Here is a 23,089-nt window from a genome sequence, read left to right as displayed (position 1 = left end):
GCGTGCTACGGCGTGGCCCCGCGCGGCCCGGGAACCGGGGCTCTGACGCCCAGAGCTTCGCTCCCGGAGGCGGAGTGCCGAGTGCTGCCGCTGCTTCTCCGCCGAATCCCGCGCTGCCCGCACAGCGACTTGCCTTCGCTCGCCGGGGTGCCGGGGCTGGGGAGGAGCTCTTTCTGGGGCGCTGCTGTCGGCTTTGCGGGACACCCATCGTTTCCACCCTGGGATTGTATGTACCTCTTCCCGAGCCCTACTGCATGCTGGGTCTGGTTACAAGTGCAGAATCCTTTCATTTAAGCTGTCCTCCACTGGAGGAGGTCTGTGGTGTGTTTACCCGCGGGGCACAAATGAAGCAGGGCAGGCCAGGGTCAGTTTGGACCGGGGGTGCCATCATTTAGGCCAAAGGGGCGCCGCTCGGCGGCTGTGCTGGCGGCAGAGAGCCGCCTGTATTTTGGCTTGGCCTTTGCCGAGGGTTTTTGGCAGTCTGTAGCAGAAACTAGAAAAGGAATCTTTAACTTTTTGTTTTTCTGAGAGTATTAGCCAAAGAAGTACCTGAAGAAGAATGTGTATTAAACAATACCTCGGCTAGCAGTGCTATTTATAGTTGGGGTAGGGGGAGGTAGGAAAACTAACTTAGGTACCCAGGGAGAGAAATGGAATAGGCATCCACACACAGTGAAAAGTTATATAACTGTTGGAACAATCGGCACGGGAGCCTGTCTATGTGGAAAGAGGCGTGTAAGAAATACTAACTTAAAAAAAACCAAAAACCTGCTGGTTATTTTACCAGCAAAAACGGGTGGAGGCACCTGGATGGCACACAGTTGGTTAAGCTTACTATTGGTTTTGGCTCAGGTTGGTGAGTTTGTACCCTGATAGTGCAGAGGTTGCCTGAGATTCTGTCTCCGTTTCTCTCTGTCTTACTCTCTCTCTCTCCCAAAACTAAATAAACATTAAAAAAAGAATGGACTTTTTAAAAATGAGTTTATTTGGGAATTGCGGAGAATTGCAATCGGGGACAAGCAAGCTTAGGCAAAGTCATAGACAAGTCCCCAGAAGAAACGGAAGGGAGGCTGGGAGAGGGGAGGTTGGGAAGGCTGTTATACACAGAACTTTGGTGGAAAGTGGGAGGTCGAAGAAGAGTGGCTTCTCATTGGCTGGGCCTGGCAGGGCAGGAGGAAGCCTTTCTCCTCCTGCGGGGGCAGTAGGTACCTACTTGCTAGGTGCATCTCTTCCTCTCAGGTCTGCAGTTGCCCCAGCCGTGGGTGTGACGGCTACTCCTCCTGGCTTACAACTCTGTTCTGAATGACGTTTCCTTTTATTAACCTTTTCAAAAATCCAATGAAAACATTATGAAATAGCTTATGGGTGCCGATTAAGGTGAGATAATATACACAAAACATATCAGAGGTGGGTTTACGTAGTTTAATAACGTGTAGCCTAAGAAAGAGCTAGTTATTTTACCAGGAAAATGAGTTTATTTGGGAATAGCAGAATTGCAATTTGGGACAGGCAAGCTGTGGCAAACCATAGGTCAGGCTGGAGAACAAAGGAGAGGACCTTACTTTATAAAGACAAGGGAGGAAGTTGGGAAGGGCTGCTTTTCCTCTACTGGAGGAAAGTGAAGAGTTCAGGGACGCCATGGTTTCTCATTGGCTGAGTCACAGCAGTTTCTCATTGGCCAGGCTGTTGCCTGGCAAGGAGAGAGAAAATCTTGCTTCCTCTTGCTGGGTTGTAAAGAGAACTGCTTCCTGTCCAGGAATGTGCTGTAGGCTGTGAGGGAAAATTTGTGGGTGAGAGGCCCCCCTCTCGAGTGTCCTGACTCCATTTTAGGTGAGGTTTCTCTTTATTTTCACAGATTACTTGGTTCCTTTTTCCTATTGACCTGGGTAAGTACATCGTTCCTAACAAAGGAGAATCATACTGCTGTTGAGGGGGGTGTTAAGGGAGGTGAGTGAGCGGGGAGTATGGAACACTGAATAGCTAATAAAAAGTCTGGTTCTGAGTCTTTTCTCTAATTGGGACAAGTTGCTCACTTCTTGGGCCTGTTTCTTAATCCGTACAAGTAGGAGAATGGGTAAGAGGAAAGTCCCCAACAGGCGGCTAGGCAAGTGATGTAAATACGTAAACTGGGCCAAGCAGGGGATGGTAAGGCCTGGGGATAGGGAAGAATGGGTGCTTTGCAGTGGGCACTGAAATGAAAGCATTTTATCCAGACAAAAATGAGATCTCAGGATAAGGTATTCCCTGCGCTTGCAGGGACACTGATGACCTTTAATAGGTACTCAGTTGGGGCGCCTGGGTGGCTCAGTTGGTTAGGCGTTGGACTTCTGCTCAGGCCATGATCTCACATTCGTGGGTTCGAGTCCCACGTCAGGCTCTGTGCTAACAGCTAGCTCAGAGCCTGGAGCCTGTCTTCGGATTCTGTGTCTCCCTCTCTCTCTGACCCTCCCCTGCTCACGTGCGCTCTATCTCTCTCAGATAAAAAAAAAAAAACATTAAAAAAAATAAAAGGTACTCAGTTCCTGTCATTCTCCTGCTTAAGGTGCTCTGATGGCTTTCTGTTAGGCTTAGAGTATAATCCTTGCCCCTGGTCTACAGGCCCTACCCCACCTCTCTGACCACGTCTCCCACCATCCAACTCTTTTCTTTTTTTTTAAACCACAGACCAGTCAAACAGACTTCCTCGAACACTCTAGGCCAGTTCCTACCTCAGGCCTTACACTTGCCATTCCCTCTGCCTGAACCTCTGATCTTTGTGTGACTGGGTCCATATCATCATCCGCATCCCTGATCAGAGATACTTTCCTGGACCATCCTATCTAAAATAGCAGATGTACCCCTGCCTTTTTAGCCACAAAAGGATTTTATTTTCTTATCACTATCACTATTACTTAGCATTATTTTTAGTATTTCTCACTATCTAGATTTTATGGTTGCTTTCCTTGCCTCCTCTTTTGTGTACCCAGCCCTTCCCCACCCCCATGAAGTTCCATTCTCCTGCCTCTGTTGTTCACAGCTGCAGCCTCAGCACCTAGTGCAGTGCCTGGCCAGAAGGTGAGTTCCAGCTGAATGAATGCAAACATTGGAATTGTGACCCATTTGCTGCTATTAATGGAGAGTCAGCTCCAACGGCTTAAACAAGATTCAGAGTTTGATCTCCCAGTCTGAAAATTGGCAATTCAGAACCATCTCATGGCTCCAAGAAAGCATCTGGAGTCCAGGTTCCTTTCCCGTTTCTTTGCTCTACCTTCTTTAGTCTATAGCTTCTACCCACATGATACCAAGATGACTAATTGGGCCCTAGCTGTCATGCCACAATCTAGCTCAGAAGAAAGCCAGTGGCAGGGGCAGAAATGGTACCTCCACCCTCCTCACTCCTGAGTCAGCCTTTGAGGGTATGTCCTAAAAGCCACCCCTAATGGCTTCTGCTTCACCTCTTTGGCTACCCCTACATGGAAGACTGGGAAGTGTAGTCATTAGCTGGGCACATTGCCACATGACTAAATTCAGAGACTATTCTTAAAAAAAACAAGAGGGGATGTTGGGTAGCCAAAGAGGCAGATTTTTAACTGTTTAGTCAGTAGACTGTCTAAGAAATGGGCAAGGATTTGGAGTCCCCACTCTCTGTCTGACCAGAGCTGTTTGCCCACTCTCCAGTGTAAGTGCCCTGCCCGCCCTCAACTCAGCTCCAGCCACAATTATTTAAGCCTCCTTGCCTTTCTGTCCTCAGGATACCCAACCTGAGGCTGAGCCCATCCCCCTGCAGCCCACTCCCACTTCTTGGCAGTGTTCTGCATATCTCAGCCCTGTACCTGGGGCTCCTGGATAGCTGGAGATATGCAGGGCCCAGGAAGAAGCTAATTTAGACACTGCTCTGGATTCCAGTTGTAGCCATGGATAAACGTGATTTCTTTATCTCTGTTCTTTTTGTTATGCTATAAAGCTGCACTGAGGGACGCCTAGGTGGCTCAGTCAGTCAAACGTCGCACACCGGGCTCTGTGCTGACAGCACTCTATTTGGGATTCTCTGTCTCAGGCTCTCTCTGCCCCTCCCCCATGTCCACTGTCTCTGCCTCTCTCAAAATAAATGAAATAAACTTTAAGAAAAAGATGCATTGATAAGTTAAAATTGTCGTGTGGATACAGCACTATCATACAGCATCTTCACACTGATCTTGACTTGCAGACTCTGGGCTTTTTTTTTTTTTTTGGCGGAAGGAGCAGGTTTGTTGGATATATCTTGTCTCTCCCAGAGTGAAGCCAGTTATTTCAGAGTTGGCTAGCCAGGAGTGAGGATTCAGGCCTCTCTTGGGCCTTTGAAGCTGTCTCGGGAGAACTGACATTATTCCAGAGCCTTATTCTGTGCTGGCCACCAAGTGTGTACTGTCTGTCTTGCCTTCTCAGCCATGCTGGCACTTGGCCGATCTCGGTAGACATGGTAGTTATGAATGTCTTCTCCGTACCCCCGACCTTTGTCTGTTCAGCTGTGTCGATTATCTGGAGGAGATAATGTGGGAGGAAGGGAGGGAGGAAGGATACAGGGGCAGACCTCCTGCTGCTTATCATTTCTCATTTTCTAGGACCTGTTCACAGAAGTTTCTGTGTCCTATCAAAAAAAAAAAAAAAAACTGGTTTTGATGCCCTGCATGATTTGTCCTCTGAAGGCTAAATCTCCAGATGGTTCCACCTCCTGGGAAGGCTTTCTTCACATACATTTGTGTGTCCTTCATGAGGCCTGGGGTTGTACGTGGACCTCTCCACCACCTCTCCCCACATCCTTCAAGTGTTTGTTTCTCTTTCAGACTGTCGGGTCACTGAGGAGAGCAACCACCGCTGAAAGTCCGGGGCTTGCCACAGCGGCTCCCTCTGTGCCCAGGTTAACAGCAGACCCTCCCTTTGGCAGTGGCCAGAGGAGAAGGATCCATCTTCTTAGGACATGGCAGGTGACTGACTCTTAGCTATGGGGGGTTCAGTGTTTTTAAATACAAAGTTTAATTAGAAATTGAATATGTTATAAAAATCCAAACAATGCAAAGTATAAAACTTCTTTCATGTTTTAACATTAATCACTATTTGTAGTTCTCTTGTTTTGTATTTTCCTATTTGTTTTTCTGCTCATTTCAGTCCCACCAGAATATAAGTTCCTCAGAAAGTGAGGGCCATGCTTATCTTGTTTTTGCTGTGCTTCTGGACTCTGGAATGACCTCCAGGCTGTAGTAGCGCTCAATAAATACTTTAAAAAAAATATTTATTTATTTTCAGAGGGGGAAGAGGGGCAGAGAGAGAATCCCAAGCAGGCTCTGCACTGTCATTACAGAGCCCCACACTGGACTTAACTCACGGACTGTTAGATCATGACATGAGCCAAATTCAAGAGTCAAACCCTTCACTGACTGAGCCCCCCAGGTCTGCTCAATAAGTACTTATTGAGTGAATGAGCCCAGGAGTAACTGTGCTTTAAGAGGCAGGAGGATCAGGGGCGCCCGGGTGGCTTAGTTAAGTGTCCGACTCTTGATCTCGGCTCAGGGCCTGCTCTCGCAGTCCCGCAGTCCATGGGATCAAGCCCCATGGGATTCTCTCTCCCTCTCTCTTTGCTCCTCCCCTGTTCACTCTCTCTCCCAAAAATAAATAAATAAACACTAAAAAAAGTAAAAATAAAGTAAAATTCAGTATGACTTAATTTTTACTTGTGTCCCTGCTCATCATACATACACCACTCTGCAACTTGTTTTCTGTCAATAGTATGACATACAAATCTTTTCAGGACATAAAAATCCACCTTATTTTACATATTATGGCATAGACTAGGGTTTCTTGTTAGGATTCAGTGTTAGGGTTTTTAACCTCAATGTAGGGTATTTATCAGCACTTCGGCGTCTCTCTACTAGATGCCAGTGGCAGCCTCCTCCCTCGCTGTGACAAGGTAGGATGTATCCAGACATGGCGAACTGTCCCCTGGGAGCCAGCCCTGCTCCTGCTTGAGAAGCATGGATGGAGATTATTTCATTTGGATCCATTAGTAGAATTCCTGTGTAACAAAGGAGCCTGAAAAGTTAAAATAAAAATGTTAACCATTAACCTAACTAACTCATGGAATTCAACCTTTACACCCAGTTCTATTTCTCAAAACTGTCTGCTTCAGATAACATTTGTATTTCATGCCTAAGGGCCTAAACTGAAAAATTTAAATCAGGAGTCCAAACGTTTTCGTCTTGGACGTTACCAGGCCAAGTGTAAGCCAGTCACCAAAGCTGCTTCCCAGAAGAAATCAGTACATAATCTCACAGAATCTTCTGAATGAAGGAATTACTGCTTCAGAGGCTAATGGTATTAATGACGCAGCCAAGGCCTGTAAGACCCGACTCTTCTTAGAGCCTTTTTGTCATCAGTCTTGCCACCCAGAGTAGGTTCCATACAGGCCTTGTCTCCCTCTGGAATTAGGGGTCCGATTTCCATACTGCGTTTACAGGTCACATTTCAGTGGCCCTGGAGGAGGAGGAAGCAGACCTGTGTGTCGGTAGCTGACGCCGGCCCAGTATGGTTAGCGCGAGAGTTAGTTATGGCAGCTTTCTTTGATTTTTTTTAATGTTTATGTATTTACTTTGAGGGAGAGACGGGGAGAGAGAGACAGTGAGCAGGCAAAGGGCAGGGAGAGAGAGACAAGGAATCTCAAGCAAGCTCCTCACTGTCAGTGCAGAGCCCAACTCGGCCTGCTCTCGTATATGATGAGATCATGACCTGAGCTGAGATCAAGAGTGGGACCCTCAGGGCGCCTGGCGGCTCCGTCAGCTGAGGGTCCGACTTCGGCTCAGGTCACGATCTCACAGTCTGTGGGTTTGAGCCCCATGTCGGGCTCTGTGCTGACAGCTCGGAGCCTGCTTCAGACTCTGTCGCCTTCTCTCTGCCTCTCCGCTGCTCATGTCTCCGTCTCTCTCTCAAAAGTAAATAAACATTAAAAAAAAAAAAACTGGACGTTCAACCAATTGAGCCACCCAAGTGTCCCCAGTTGTGGTGGCTTTATTTTGATACTGGCAGATAGGGCTAAAACCTCTCATAGAGGAGAACCACAATATTTTGGACTTTAGAGAAATGCATGGTGTTATCTTTGAGGAGTCATAATGGACCCATTTTATATCTGTGTATTAGCTCAAGCAATAACATTAAAACTGGATTTTAAAAAATGTTCATTATTTTAAAGCTGTGATCCATAAAAACAGAGGTTGGTATTTCTTGGTTTCAGCCTATATTGCATGTACACATTTAGTTTTTGTGTTGGTCTTCATGGAATTTTACCAAATAGGAATTGTTCTTCAGGAGAAATCCTTTCTTCTCCAATTAGGAAAGAAAGTGCTTATTGTCTATGCGCACCAAGAACCCAGGTCTTTCAATGGATCCTTGAAGAAAGTGGCGGTGGATGAACTCGGCGCCCAGGGCTGCACTGTCACCGTGTCTGACCTGTACGCCATGAACTTTGAGCCGAGGGCCACCAGGAACGATATCACCGGTGAGTCAGGGGCTAAACTTTTTTTTTTTTTAACTTTCTTCTATTTCTTTTATTTTCATTAATTGAAAAAAATTTTTTTCATTTTTTTATAGTTTATTTATTTTTGGGACAGAGAGAGAGAGAGAGAGAGAGAGCGAGCGAGCACGAATGGGGGAGGGGCAGAGAGAGAGGGAGACACAGAATCTGAAACAGTCTCCAGGTTCTGAGCTGTCAGCACAGAGCTCGAAGTGGGGCTAAAACCCACGAACCATGAGATCGTGACCTGAGCCAAAGTTGAACACTTAACCGACTGAGCCACCCAGGTGCCCCTGAAAAAATGTTTTGAAAAAACTAACCATTGCCCATGATACCCAATTCTCAACTCTAAAGAGTCCACAGAGCAAGTCTTCTTCCCATCCCTGTCCCCAACCCGCCTCACTTCCCTGCCCTCAAGGTCACCAGTTTACCCACTTTTCTCTGTATCCTTCCAGATGGTCTGTGCTGTATAAAGCAATTACAGGCATATTCTCCATCTTCTCATTGACTTGTCTATAAAATCTTTTGAGTTAACTTTCCAGATTCAAAAAGTAACCAGGTGATTGTTTTATTGAGATCCTAATCCATTTACAGGTGACCTTTTATTTATCCTACAGAATGGTGTGGCTTTTCATTTCCTCGCGTCTTCTTTTTCAACCCTGCGGGCCTCTACACGCTTTCTTCATACAGACTTTGCGCAATTGTTGTTAACTGGTTTTGTTTCTCTGCGTGAAGAAGGTTAATCTCTGTGCTTCTGTGGTGTGTATCCAGCTGCTACTGATTTTCTTACTCTTTGTAGTAGATTTTATTCTCTGGAGCTTTCCCAATATTCAGTCAGATCATGTGCAAATAAGGATAATTTCCTCTGTTTTTCCAGTATTTAATACCTTTTATTTCCTTTTGTTTGTAATTGTGTTAATGGTATCCCAAGATTTAATATTTAATACTGATAAGTAAGAGCTGACATCCTTGTGTCTTTTTATTTTTCTAACGTTGTAAGTAATCAATAATTTTCATTTAATGAACAACAGAGCAGGGACTGGGAAGACAGATTATTATGTTAAAGAGCCACTTTTTTTCCTGAGAGAGAGAGAGAGAGAGACAGTGCACAAGCCGGGGAGGGGCCGAGGGGGAGAGAGTGAGAGACCCTGAAACAGGCTCTGTGCTCAGTGTGGAGCTCAGCACGGGTCTCAGTCCCATGGCCTGGGATCATGATCTGAACTGATGGGGGTGGAGGAGGGCACTTGTCGGGATGAGCACTGGGACACCAACTTGACAATAAACTGTAAATAAAAAATTTAAAAAAGAAATAAAATAAATAAATAAAATGTGATAGTTAAAAAAAAGTAATATAGGCACTTTGCTGTGTATGTACACTGAAAACTACATAGTATTATTTTTGTAAATATGTTGTAAAATTTAGTTAAATGCTATTGTACTATAGAAATGGTTTATTTCTTTTTTGTTTAATTTTTTAATGTTTTATTTATTTTTGATACAGAGAGAGACAGAGCATGAAAGGGGAAGGGCAGAGAAAGAGGGAGACAGAATCAGAAGCAGGCTCCAGGCTCTGAGCTGTCAGCACAGAGCCTGACACGGGGCTCGAACCCACGAATGTGAGATCATGACCTGAGCCGAAGTCAGAGGCTTAACTGACTGAGCCACCCAGGTGCCCCAATGAGCCACTGGATTTTAAGTGGATAAAGTAACACAGGCTTATTGTAAAAAAATGTTTTAAAATATAGTAAACAGGATGAACATAGGTTAAGAAGTACAAGCCCCTTTTCACATATACTCCATGCAGAGACAAATTAGCCTAACTTTTTGGTATAGATCATTGTGGGTCTTACTTTAAATATTATCAAAAGTACATATCCACGTAAATTACAGTTTTGAAACTTTGTAGATACTGATGTAAGTGGTGCCTTATCATGGGATGTGCTTTATTCATGTAGAGTTTCGGAAGTCTTTTTAATAATGATTTCATAGCACTCCGTGGTGTGTATTGTAACTTACTTACCAATTCCCTTGCTGATTTATATTTCTATTGTTTCCAACTTCTATTCCAGCCCTGTGTCAGTCTTTTGTTTTAGGGTTCTGGGTTTCCTGTCTTGCTTAGAAAGGCCTCCCCGTGCCCATACTTATAAAAATATTCCTGTTGTCCAGTGATACTTGGACATCTTTGCTTTGAGATTTACTTTTTAAATTTACTTAGAGTATATTTGGCCTGTGCACATTTTGTCACCTCTGCTTACCATTATCAGAACCACCCCTGGTGTCTGCTACAGATTCCACACACTGTGAGAGCCCAAAACCTGACCCAGAACCTGCCTGCGGGAACACAAACTCTTCCCTGATAACAGTTACCATCTTTGGGTTTCCTGCCAATACAAAACTTTACACATAGGACACACCCAGTGTGTGCTTTTTAAATGAAAATCAAAAAGAAGTAGGTTAAAAGAGGAGGCAAAGAACACTGAGATATTTCTCAGTTATGAATCTGTTGAAGGACTATGAGCTCAGTTCTCTTTTGGTTCTTTTCCACGTGGCCAGGGGTCTGCCTGCCTCCTCCAGACCCCGTGGGGTGGACTGGCTCACACCTGGCCTCGTCATCCTACCCCTGCTGGCCGCTAAGACAGACCTCCAGAGTATTGAACTAGTCGCTCAGCCTCTCTAAAGCCTCCGTTTCCTCTCTGGTAGACTGGGAATACACTTACCGGTTATTATGAAGGTAGAAAAGGTAATGTGTGTAGAGCACAGCACCTGATAGGTGGGAAGTCCTCAGTAAATGGTAAGCTGCTCTTAATTCTGACTAATGCCTCCAATGAATCCTTTTGGCTGCCAGATCCCGAGGATTGAAGGTGTGGATCAGAATAACTCCTCTTTCATGTTAGTTGTAGTGGGCAGTGCTGTAAGATCTAGCCCGAGGCCCCTCTTCACACCCACTGCTGCTGCCCGACTCTGCCTGCTTGCTCTTGAATCACACTTGCTCTTGAATCGCTGCTGCTACAGTGAGCTTTTCCAAACCAAATTCAGAGTATTTATTTATTTTCCCTGCTTAAACTGTATGGCTTCCCGTGTGCACAAGAGTTGGTCCATCTCTCTACTTAGATTACCTGCAGCCCTCCTGGCCTCTCAGATATTTCCCCAGAGGTGCTCCTGGTCGCCCTTTTCTGGGCTGGCCCAGTTTTTGGACACCCGGACTTTTCTCTGTCTTTTGCCCAGAGTGGCCGCTGTCTTCCCTCCAGTGCTCTAGACTGCCTGGTTATCTCCTGCCCCATCTTCAAAGACCGGTTTAGAAAGCTCATTGCCAGCGCACCCAAGGAGAGCCAGCCAGTGCTGTACTGAGTCTTCATTATAAGATGGGAGGCTTCTCTGGCCATAGCCTTAGGCTGAGCCAGCTAACTGTTGTTCTGTGTGTTGGTCATTCGGTTATTTATCTACTTCTCTTACTGGACTTGGAGTCCCTTGAAGGTAAGAACAGAAGGTTACTCTCTTTTTATTTCCATAGCCTGATCCCAGGGCCCAGCATCTGCTGGGGTCTCCGTGAATGCCTGGCAACCTGCTTTGGGGAGCAGGTGGCAGCCATGCTAGTGGGATTGGCCGGGATGGGCTGTGGGTGCATATGTGAGAGTGAGAGTATCTGGCATGTTCTTCTCCAGGTGCTGTCTCTAATCCCAAGTTCTTCAATTATGGGATGGAAGCATATGAAGCCTTTAAGAAGGGGGCTCTGACCAGTGACATAATTGATGAGCAGAAAAAGGTTCTAGAAGCTGATCTAGTGATATTTCAGGTTTGTGTTTCCTCTAATTATTATAATGAACTAGAGTCCTTCTGTGTACAAGCTCTTTCCAGATATGGAATTCGACACTCCTCAAAATGGTATTAATGTTTTTAGCACATTTGCACACTTATTTATGTCTAATTGGGTAAGGACATTCAGGTAGCCACTATCGTTGAATCAAAATCCCGACTCCCAAGTAAATTGTGATTTCCCTTTAGCCTGATGGTCCCAGAAATGCTTGCATCATGCAGGTGGCATTGCCTCATTCTAACCCCCACCCTGCCCGTGCAGAGGCTGCATGAAAACCAGATTTGTCTACACGGGTGTTCAAGCCAAGTGCAAGTCCTGCCTTAAACATCCTGATCATTAAGATCTTTTGTTTCTTCCCTGCCACTGGTTGCCTCATCCACCCACCTTTTGTGCATTCACTCACAAACTGTCCCCAGGCCACGTCCACCACAGACAGAGCCGGGACACTGCTCGTGCGGGCTCTCTCGCGTCAAGGCTGCTCCCGCCGCAGCCTGACAAGCGTGCGCTGTGGAGCTCACCATGAGCCTGGCCGCCAAATAAACCTGGGCTTTCCGGGAGCTGTTGGGTTGACAGAAGTCCAAGTCCACTAGAAAAAAGGAATGTATTCCAAGGGCCCTGGTCATCCGAGTCTCCTGGAACCCGGGGACAGGCCGGCCAGCTGGGCTTCAGGGGCAGTGAAGCCGGAGGCGGGGGGGCCCCCTCCGCCCTCTCCCTCTGATTCTCATCTGCTGCTCTACACATGCTGCTTCCGTTGTCCTCTCTCACTGCACATCAGGGACTGGGGTCTCTAGATCCAGAATCTCCAACGTGGTTCTGACCGGCCCAAGTTGTCTCTGTTAACCCTGCTTGAGGGGGAGGAGTGAGTGGGAGAACAGGGCCACCACCACATGCAGTGAGGGGCAGGGATGTGACCAGTTCGCGGGTGAAACAGCATGTGCTTCATAAAATCACCCTGCACGTGTGGGAGGAGGAGATGCTTGACCTGTCCTCTTCTGCCCTGGTCAGGCTGCCTCCATCCACCCCTCCCTTGCTTTACCGGGCAACCTGGAGCTGCTAATCCGGTCAGAGTGCAAGATGTTCTTCTGCCCTGTTTGCACATGGCTGGGTCCCAGTGCCAGAGACTTCGGTCGCCATGTGCATCAGCATCAGGAGTAATAGCCATGCCAGGACAGCAGGGCTCTATCAGAATCAGCCCAGCCGCCTGGGCACATGGGCCAGGCAGAAGTATACTTGGCTCTCACTCTTCTCTTCCTGTCCCCATGAAGTCAGGTGACCACGAGGAGCGCGTTTCTCCTCCCCTACCTCCTCCTGTAGCTGGATAGCTAAAGCAAGCCAAAGCTTGCTCTTTCTGTAATGGTCTTTCTTTTTTCCTACTGCATTTCACAGCTCTTTTCCCTGGGCTTTTCCTCTTTCCTAATACTTTGCCCAGAAAGTCTGCATTGTAAGTTTGTTTCATTCAACACTAAAACAATTCCATCCATCACTACTGCTTAGTCATGATTTCTACTCCCCTTGACTCACTGAGCATTGACTCTGTTCTGAGTGCTGTAATGTGTCATTGAATCCTCCCCCACAATGCTGTGAGCTAGTAACTTGTACTAGCCCTATTTGCTGATCAGGAAAAGGAGGCACCGAGAGGCTAAGTAACATGCCAGCATCACACAGCAGTGGGCTATGGAGCTTAAATTTCAGTGCCAAGTCCTATGTTAGATTTATAGCAAAAGCATATGAAACATGGGCTACCTTCTGCCTTTGGTAACAGATTACCATCTGTGTTCATTTCCTTTCATTGATAATAACGTTGTGTATAGTGTTAGGGCTTCTTTGGGGACCAGAGAGGACTTTAGGGAAATCTTAGCGCTGGTGTGTGGAACCTGAGGATAAGGCTTTTAGTTTGTAAATCTGAAGCATCTCAGAATTTAAATCAGTGTGACTCCCAGATGGCAGCAACTCACCCCCAGGCACATAAAAGGGCAAACGCTTCTCCACACCCTTCCTCTTCCCCGTGATTGGGTCCGTCACAGAAACAGCTGGCACAGACCCAGTGTCCGTCAGCATCCCAGTGCCTCCCCACCTGCTCAGGGACCAGCCTAAGGGGCTGTCCCCAGGGGACCCAGAGCCACCTCTAACAGTAACTGGGACCATTGTCACCTCTGGCCCGCCCCACCCCACCATCACCCCGTCCACACTGGGTGCCTCACAGTGAAAGGGAAGAAGTACCCGCCTGTGCTCGCTTTGGTTACACTTGCCTGCCCAGCCACTGGGAAGAGGAAGACGGTGGGTGGGGTTCCTTCGGAATCACCCAATAGGAAGCCCGAGGCGGCCCGCAGACTCGTTCCTCCCGTGTTGTGTCCCCAGTTCCCGCTCTACTGGTTCAGCATGCCGGCCATCCTGAAGGGCTGGATGGACAGGGTGCTGTGCCAGGGGTTTGCCTTCGACATCCCAGGATTCTACGATGCCGGTTTCCTCAAGGTATGTGCCGGGGGCGAGGGGCGCTGCGTCCTGCCGGGTGGGGGCGCATCTCGTCAAGTTCTGTTTCTAGTTTGCTTCTTGTGAACAAATCCTGATGGAGCACCAAGTATGTGCACAGCCCTATGTGCTGTACCTGGGTGAGAAAAGCATGGTTTCTGAAGTCACGGGGCTTCCCTCCAGGAGGGGTAGAGATGCATCCACAGCTAACTACATGCACCGCCAAGAAGGGCCTGGAGTTAGGGTGGCAGGAGGGCCGGAGGGCTGCACAGTGGCCAGCCCTGGCTCGGAAGAGGCCGTCTGCTCCATGCTGCAGAGGTCAGCCATGGCCCCACACCGGCTCACCTCCCTGGGCCTCACCTTCCTACTGTGATGAACAAGATGATGTGACACCCATGGGACACGGTGGGGATGGCATGGAACCTGATCGAGGCACAGTGCACGGTGGCTATGAACTTCGTAATAAATAATTTACTGAGATAAATGACGTTTTAAATTCTAAAAGCCTCAGAAGATGCTTTTATAAGTGTATATAAGGAAAACATTGAGTCACAAAGGTCCCTCTTAGATGGTGAAGTAATGCCGCATATAGTGAGTGGTCCTGTGTGTCAGGGTCCCGTATGTCAGGGACCTCTGGGTCAGGGCCCCGTGTGTCAGGGACCTGTGTGTCAGGGACCCGTGTGTCAGGGACCTCTGTGTCAGGGATCTTTGTGTCAGGGACCTGTGTGTCAGAGTCCTATGTGCCAGTGTCCTATGTGTCAGGGTCCTCTGTGTCAGGGACCCGTGCCAGTGTCCTGTGTTCCAGTGTCCTGTGTGTCAGGGTCCACTTGCTGCCTCATTCACCCTCATGGCAGCCCCTGAGGTTGGCAGGTGGGCCTTACCCACCTCACACTCAGTGCCCCAGGCCTGCTCTCTACCAGAAGTCAGGTCATATCTGAGCCCTGTGTCCACTTGGTCCATTCCCTCCCTGTTGGATCTAGTTTCCACCTGTGGCTGGGCTTGGAAGAATGAGAATGTTATCATTTGTCCATCCCTGGGGAGAACTGACCTCAGACTGTCCCTCCTGGTCGTTATAAACCTTGGTGCTGGAGTCACATTTATTTGTCTCCTCTGGAGGCCACAGAAATGCATTTGCTTTCTCCTCTGCAGAATAAATTGGCCCTCCTTTCACTAACCACGGGGGGCACAGCCGAGATGTACATGAAAACCGGAGTCAGCGGAGATTATCGATACTTCCTGTGGCCCCTCCAGGTACCTACTGCACCCCCACCCCCTCCGCCCTGCCTACAGCTCCCCCAGGTGTAAAATAGGATGTGATGTAAGCCTGAAACCTGGACCATTTTGTCTCCACCTGAATACAGAAGTTATAATATATTGCCCTTTTCAGTTTCTTCCTTAGCACTGAAACAGTTGGCCACTGGGGAAAACACATAATGATAGATAGCCTTTGATGTTGTTGGGTACAAGCTAAGCCAGACCTGGTTAGCTCATGCCTCCTCTGTGGTGAGTAGAACCGCCCCAAGGTGGCCCTGTGTGTGCGTGCGGAGCACCCGAGGGGGCTGTCCACACTGACTGGCAGTGCTTTGTGGAGGTGGCATCCACCTTGAACCCTGGCAAGATGTGCCCCAGGGCTAGCATTCCCGGCAGCCCCACACCAACCACAGGCCCCTTCCCCAGAGCCACCCCTCTCCCCGGGTGCCCAGGACTCAGGGCCTGCCCTCCCAGCAGACACCATCCTGCCTCCACGCACCCCTGGGTGGTCTGTGAAGGACAAGGCGGGGGGCAAAGCATCAGCAGGCTGGGGTGTCACATGTGAGGCACAGAGCTAGGGGTGAGGAGGAAGAGAGCAGGCTCTGGGTCAGGAGGCTACATCCTGGCTCCGAGCTCCCAGGAGACTGAGAAACCTAGATGCAAACCATTCTTCCAGGATGTTGTAAAGGGACCTTTGTCCCTTTGTCCAGGGAGGAGGAAGTCACCTATTCAGCAGTTTGCGAGCTTGCTTTAAAAATGTAGACCATGGCGTGTGGCCTCTTGTCCCCTGACCAACCCCTGATAGGACAAGCCTGGACTAAGGCAGGGTGTTAAGGGAAGGAATGCAGAGGGGGAAAGTCATATTTCTAGAAAAAAGTGCTCTTCTTTGAAAGGAGACAGCATAATGATTCCATTTAGTCATACTCTGCTGAGGAAAGTGATAACTTGAGGCCTAAACTCTCTAATCTGCAGGTCAGGTGGTCCGTTAGAGGTCTTAGTCAAATTTAAATTCTTCTTGTTTTTAAAAATCTTTATATATTTATTTTCAGCTTTCAAAAGTGTATATTATGAAAAAAAGATGAGACCATAAAATATAAAAATAGAAGGTCCTCTAAATCCCCCTGTAACAATTATTTATTTTAATAATTTGAAGTATTTCTTTATGGCCCATACATATTTTTATATGTATGCTTTATATAATTAGGGTTATTATGTTTATGTCTCTTACATAAATGGTATACTACCAATACTGCTACGAATTTCTTGTTATTTTTATTTAACGTATATCTTGAACAACCATGTAGGTATAAACTATAGTTAGAATAATGGCACATTATTCTAGAATAATCCTTTGTATGAATGTACCATAATTTGCCTAAACAACCAAAACCATAAAGTTTACTGAGTCAGAAGCACAGATTACAGATTAACCTCAAGTAGGATTTGAAACTTCCAACTGCCAGAGTTCTTCACGTCACTTGTAAAGGCCGCGTCCTAAGGTCATAGGGCGGCTCAGGTGTTTCTGGCTCCCTGGTAGCAGTAAGTTGTTCTATTATTTTTTGAAGGCTTGTTTCAGGCCATCCCCTGCCCCACCTCTGATTATTTAACTGAATGATGCGTAAAGAGTGTGGCCTCTAATCGCGTCCCTGCTTTCTTTGCGGCTGTAGCACGGTGCCTTGCACTTCTGTGGATTTAAAGTCCTCGCCCCTCAGATCAGTTTTGCTCCCGAGATGGCCTCAGAAGAAGAAAGAAAGGCGATGGTGGCCTCCTGGGCCCAGAGGCTGAAAACCATCTGGGAGGAAGAGCCCATCGACTGCACGCCTCCTTGGTACTTCGGGCAGTGACGCCGTGCGCCCCGTCCACGTCCTGGGAGCCGCGCCGTCCTGTGATAAAACGAGGTCACAACCACACGAACTGGGCGTGTTGAACGCGGGGCAGACCCCGCGTCTCAGCCGGATTCGGCGTCAGCAGGTTGCGCTCAGTGGTGTTCTGCTGCACGCTGTTGTTCGCCCAGCCTTGCTTTTCTTTCCGAGTAGCTTTCCCGCGCCCTGTTTTCAACCTTCCTGGGTGTTCTGTTCAGACAGTTCTCCTGGAATGGCATAGGTTTTGGGTTTTTTTTTGTAACTCAACTTGGGAATTTCTATTTTTTCATAGGAAAGGTTAATCTTTCACAGCTAGTGTTTTAATGCTGTGTTCATACTTATTTTTTCCTTTTTTTTTTTTTTTTTTTTTTTACTTGCATGCATGGTGGCTATGAAGGTTTCACTGAATAGCCGTTTCACATGCATTTAAAATCATTGAGTGAGGTTACAATGGGATTTCTAAGAGGCGCTCCTGGGTGGCTCAGCGGGTAAGTGTCTGACTCTTGATTATGACTCAGGTCATGATCTCATGGTTTATGGGCTCGAGCCCCGAGTTGGGCTCTGCACTGACGGTGCATGGCCTGCTTAGGATTCGATCTCTCTCTCTGCCCCTCCTTTGTTCTCTCTCTCTCTAAATAAACTTTAAAAAAAATCTCCGGGTGTCACTCTGAGCCCCCTACCCCTCTGCATGTGTTCACGTAACGCTACCAGTGATTACCTGCACACGTAGGCACGCGTAGCTGGAGGGGTCTCCCTAAAAGCAGGTTTAAGAGATCAAATCCCCTCCCCACTTCTGAGGACAGGGCCACCGCCTGTGCACACGGGCCTCCTTCCTTAACGTTCCCAGTGCCACCCGCAGTCCCCACATCAGACTCGCCACACCGCTCCTCAGCAGGTTGTCCTCGTCACACCCCTTCTTGTTGGCACCTCGGCTTTGAACAGCCTGTCACCTGCTCCGCCTCTTTCTTCCTCAGCATCTTCAGACACTTTCCGTCTGAGTTTTCTTTTTCCTGTTTCCACCTGGCCCATCGTCAGTCATTTCTTTGTGTGTGTCTCCTTTCCATCGGATCTTCACACACAGCCTTCCCCACCGGACACTCAGGGCTGTCATCCCCAGATTCTTATTTTTCAAGATCATTTCTTCCTAACTCCTTTTCAACCCCATTTCTGCTAGTTATTTCTTGGAGCCTTCTTCAAAGCCCTTTTCAGAGCCATCGTCAGATTCTCTTTCTAAGCTGTCTTCCCCTTCAGATTCCTTTTCAGGGTTGCCTGCAGACTTTTTTCAAAGTCATTCTCTTCAGTGTCTTTTTAGAAGATCTTCATTCAAGACTGCTCTCTTCGGACTTCTGGCACTGCCTTCTGCAGACTCTTGTGGGGGCCATGTTTTTAGCGTCTTTTTCAGAAACATCTTCGGAATCTACCCCATCTTCCCACTTTTTGAGTATCTTTCCAGGTATAGTTAGATTCTTCAAATGCCATGTTAGTTGTGGCTTCTTGAGCATTCATTCCGGATGTGTTAGGGTGCTCTGGAAAAGCCTTACCTTCTAGGCCTTGCTTTTTGAAGCAAAGGTGGTATGTGAACATGGAGCACCTCAAGATATGAAAGAAAGCCGTTCGCTCTTACTCTTGGGGTCTTCTCAGCTGGGCCGTCTGTAGCCCCACCCCAGGTTCAGACAGGGATCCTGTGGCCACCGCACCACCTTCCATTGAAGGTTTGAGCACAAAGATGGCTTCCTCAAAGACGTGGAGGTTATGCCATTTGGTGTCTGTCGAAGAGAAGAAGCTTCCTGATTGTCCCAAGCTTGAACACTCTCCTTAAAAGGTTTTCTCTGATCCCGATCAGCACCAGTGGACCACTGTTAAAATCCATAGGATGAAACGTTTTGGTGATGACTGTTCCCTCATGGGCTCAAAGGATGTTCCAGTGGTCCAGGTGCTTTTATTCCAGAACCGGCTCCTTCCTGTGGGGCCTGCACCTCTTCCTTTCTGATGCCTTCTGTTCCCCTCCAGTTGAAACCTAGCTACCTCAATATGCGATTCCTAGCTTCTAATTTCATCTTCATGCAAAAGCATTGTTGCACAATCCAGATTCCCTCTTCAAATAACCGCAGAGCCCATCTGCTCTAAGACTTCCTTGGTTATCTTTGTAAACTTGACCATAAATCCTGTCTGAAGATCTCGGAATCGTGCCAAGTCAGAAGTTGTATACGTGCCTCCACTGTCATGTCTGTGGGCAAACCAGTTGCATTTATATTTGTAGCTCTGTCTTCCACATGAAGCCTTTCTTTTTCTCTCCTTTTTGAGATTGGTGACTTTGGGGGTATTTCTCTGCAGAAGTTTGTTAGCGTTGCTGGCACCATCTTGTATGTTTGCCAGATGGGCCATCTCTGAGAAACCATCATTAGCCGGATATGCAGTCATAACATCTCCAGCGATCTTAAACCGAGCCTTCTTGTCTGTAAGGTGTTAGCCAGCTGCTCCCCGAAAGGCTGGGTTTTTCCACTGGAATTCTTGGTGTGTCTATATAGTTCTCCAGTTTGCCACTGCTCATTCGCAGATTCCTCATCCAAGCACAGCTGACCCTTCAACAACACAGATTTGAGCTTACATGTGGATTTTGTTCAATAAGTATATTAGAAAAAATTTTTGGAGATTTACAACAATTTGAGAAATCTGACGGATGAACTGTGTAGCCTAGACACACTGAAAAAAAATTGTTTGAAGTGATATCTTATTGTTTTTTTAAGTTACATCCAAGTTAGTTAGCCTATATTGCAACAATGATTTCAGGAGTAGATGCCTGAACGCCCCTTACCCATTTAGCCCATCCCTCTTCCCACAACCCTCCAGCAACCCTCTGTTGGTTCTCTACATTTAAGAGTCTCTTATGTTTTGTCCCCCTCCCTGTTGTTATATTATTTTTGTTTCCCTTATATTCTTCTGTTTTGTATCTTAAATTGCTCATATGAGTGAAGTTGTGTATTTGTCTTTCTCTAACTTCACTTAGCATGATACCCTATAGTTCCCTCCCCATAGTTGCAAATGGCAAGATTTCGTTCTTTTTTATTGTCAAATAATACTCCGTTGTGTATATGTATACACACCACATCTTTATCCATTCATCCATCAATGGACATTTGGGCTCTTTCAATACTTTGGCTATTAGACATACTGAAAATTTTAAGAAAAACATATTATTGTAAAAATGTAGTAAATACAGATGGAAAAAATCTGTGTTAAGATTATCAGTAAGGCCAACAGTAGCCCATTATCGTTACATTCGGCGTCAGGAGTCACACCCAGATGTTGGCTGCCTGGGGGGGTGCTGGCACCCCAGCCCCTGCATTGTCCAGCTGTGCCTGCAGCCCATGTGTCCGCCTAGACGCGGAGCAGGCTCCAGGCGAGCAGGGAGGGGCTGGCTCACTACAGCCAGCCTCAGCCTTGCCAGGTAGCGTCTGAGGCCTGGCATCGTTTTTGTATTTTCACTGTGTCCGGCTTTCTTTCATGGTGCTATTCCCCAGCCAGACTCCACCTCCACAATCCCTAAAGTTTCTGATCCTTGGAGAATTCTGCTTGACTGTCTTCCAGGCACTCCGACTCAACACGTCATCAACAAGTTCCTTCTCCTTCCCACCACCACCCCGTATCTCAGTAAGTGGCAGGAACATTTCCCTGATGCTCCGGCCCCAAACCTGGGCCTCACTTGGGCTCCCACTCAGTCAAGCTTCCTGTCTCGCTGGCTCCAACTTCTACCTTTAGTTCATTTGTCCAGTATGTCCATCCACAGTTCTACCCTGCTCATCCAGGGTGCCACTTTTTCTTGCCTGGATTATTGCAACAACCACCTAGATAATTTTCCTTTATGCACGTTTGTCCCTTAGAACCTATTTTCTACAAAATGCTTAGAGCACTCTTTAAACGCATGCATGTGCACACGTGCACACACACGCGCACACACACTGTAGCTGTGGCTCCTGCCACTCTTAAGGCCTATTAATCCTTCAAGAAAACACCCAGATCCTTGAGCTGGTCTATGAGTGCAGCCTGCGACCCTGTCTCCTCTGGCTACTCTGTGTCTCCACCCCGGCCATACCTGACTTCTCACTCCTGCCAACAGCCCTTCTCTGTTCTAGGGCACGGGCTGCTCCCTCTGGCAGGAACGCTCCCCCATCTCGTCACCCAGGCCACCTCCCACCACCCTCGATTAAGGAAACCCTCCACAGCCCCTTGAGTGGAGTTGGATATCCTGTCTGATACCCTGTTCTTCTGGCTTTAAAACAAAATCTCTGTGGTGTTTTGTTTACTTGAGATCAGCGCACGAGGACATTTTCATACACACATCAGACATGGGGACCATCTGATTCATGTTTGTTTCCACCACTAGACTGTTGGCTCCATGAAAGCCCGGATGGGACCAGTCTTGTCTCAGCCGCGTCAGTATGGGGAGCCCCCGCCCCAGGAGATATTCCCTAAGTGTTGGTCAGAGGAATGAGGTCTGTACCTGCTGCGGGCCCCAGGCCAGGGTGCAAGCGGCAGCTAGGCTGTCCGCAAGGCTGTGGCTTCCCTGTGCACACCAGGTGGACGGAAAGCGTGGACACGTGACTGGACCTCTTTGCTCACTTCCTGGTTTCTCCTCTGGTGCTGTGCTTGTTGAAACTGGTCGCTGGCACTTGATGGGGGCTATAGTTTGGGGACAAGAGGCAGCCCCAGGGGAAATTCCCTGGAAAGCTGTCTTCTTTTCACGGATTCCTCTGGGATCCATTTAGGCAGCATGAACTTGGCTCCCTCCTTGTGCCCAGTTGACTACAGCTGCTGCAAGCGTTGACAGGTGGACAGGGAGCAGCGCTCATCCTGCAGCCCATGTGGGGTTGCTGGCCTCCCTCAAGGTAGGAAGCAGATGCCACACCGTGTGGTCTCTGAGGTCACCAACTCTAAATGTCACAGGGTGGGGTGTCTTTTCCCACAAGGGTGTTAGAGGACCAAAGTCCAAGGGGATGACTATTCACTGCCTCCCCGAGTTCCTGAAGCCCAACTTCCCTGAGAAGACTTGGGCTTCCCATATGCCAAGGATGTCAGTTCTGCCTTCCAACCAAAATTGTTTGTACTTAAAAGGCTACGACCTTATTGTAGCTCAGTAGCTTCCATAGCACCGAGTACCCTCACACACTGCTGAGGTTTATAATCTCATTGGGGAGGAGCACCTGGTGGCTCAGTCAGTTAAGCATCTGACTTTGGCTCAGGTTATGAACTTGCAATTCGTGAATTCAGGGCCCACATCAGCCTCTGTGCTGACAGTTCAAAGCCTGGAGCCTGTTTCAGATCCTGTGTCTCCTCTCTCTGCCTCTCCCTTTCTCCTTCTCTCTCTCTCTCAAATAAACATTAAAAAAAAATTAGGGGCGCCTGAGTGGCTCAGTCAGTTAAGTGTCCGACTTCGGCTCAGGTCATGATCTCACGGTTTGTGGGTTTGAGTCCCACATCAGGTTCTGTGCTGACAGCTAGGTCAGAGCCTGGAGCCTGTCTTCAGATCCTGTGTCTCCCTCTCTCTCAGACCCTTCCCCACTCGTGCTGTCTCTCTCTCTCAAAAATAAATAAAACATTAAAAAAAAATTTTTTTTTAATTAAAGTCTCCTTGCAGTAAGACAAAACGAAAACACAGCATCAGCAAGGCAGCAGGAATTGCTGTTAAAAGAAAAAAGAGGAAATGACCACAGTCACATGTAAAACAATGACAACGTTTTCCTTAAGAATGTGGAGCCTATTTTGGATTCAGGAAGTTCTCTTTGGTTACGTAGTTAGGTAGGTCCCACACCTAGTTTGGGTGAAGGCTGGTAAAGATGAAAGAAACTTAGGTTGCTCAACGTGAAGGAAGGTCTCAGGACATTCAGGGTCGTTCCTGGCAGCTGGAGAGCATAGGAGACGGAAACAGGCATAGGTCCCGGGAAGGGCATGGGTGCCAGGATCCTGTGGCAAGATGGGGAGGTAGGAAAGAGATGGCTTATGAGCAAGTCCGCGGTGGGGAGGACACAGGAAGGAGGTCAGCCCCGCCAGTCCCGGGCAGCCCTCCAGCTCTCTGGTGTGTGCTCCGGATACTTTGTTTTGCTCTTAAAGGCGAGCCCTCCTCCAGGCCAGACTAGAGGACATGAGATCACTAGGATTGCGACAGCAGCAGCACAC

General features: G+C 47.7%; 1 protein-coding gene across 6 annotated transcripts; it reads left to right on the top strand.

Annotated features, from left to right (window-relative positions):
• The first annotated feature begins 6 nt into the window (after positions 1 to 6).
• On the top strand, positions 7 to 17,459 carry NQO2 (N-ribosyldihydronicotinamide:quinone reductase 2). Of its 6 annotated transcripts, XM_029945328.1 has the most exons (9): positions 7 to 226; positions 1,856 to 1,886; positions 3,017 to 3,054; positions 4,803 to 4,943; positions 7,340 to 7,504; positions 11,182 to 11,312; positions 13,692 to 13,805; positions 14,952 to 15,053; positions 16,721 to 17,459. In XM_029945328.1, exons 4-9 carry the CDS (start codon positions 4,937 to 4,939, stop codon positions 16,895 to 16,897), a joined length of 696 nt encoding a protein of 231 aa, XP_029801188.1. In that variant the 5' UTR covers positions 7 to 226; positions 1,856 to 1,886; positions 3,017 to 3,054; positions 4,803 to 4,936; the 3' UTR covers positions 16,898 to 17,459. The 6 variants fall into 6 exon arrangements, with proteins under 6 accessions (XP_029801188.1, XP_029801192.1, XP_029801190.1 ...); XM_029945332.1 differs by lacking the exon at positions 1,856 to 1,886; XM_029945330.1 differs by lacking the exon at positions 3,017 to 3,054.
• Positions 17,460 to 23,089: the final 5,630 nt, after the last annotated feature.

The sequence above is a fragment of the Suricata suricatta genome, chromosome 7 (assembly GCF_006229205.1).
Source record: "Suricata suricatta isolate VVHF042 chromosome 7, meerkat_22Aug2017_6uvM2_HiC, whole genome shotgun sequence".
In the NCBI taxonomy this organism is placed as follows: domain Eukaryota; kingdom Metazoa; phylum Chordata; class Mammalia; order Carnivora; family Herpestidae; genus Suricata; species Suricata suricatta.
The sequence above is the reverse complement of the archived record's forward strand: the minus strand, read 5'-3'. Positions and strand labels throughout refer to the sequence as shown.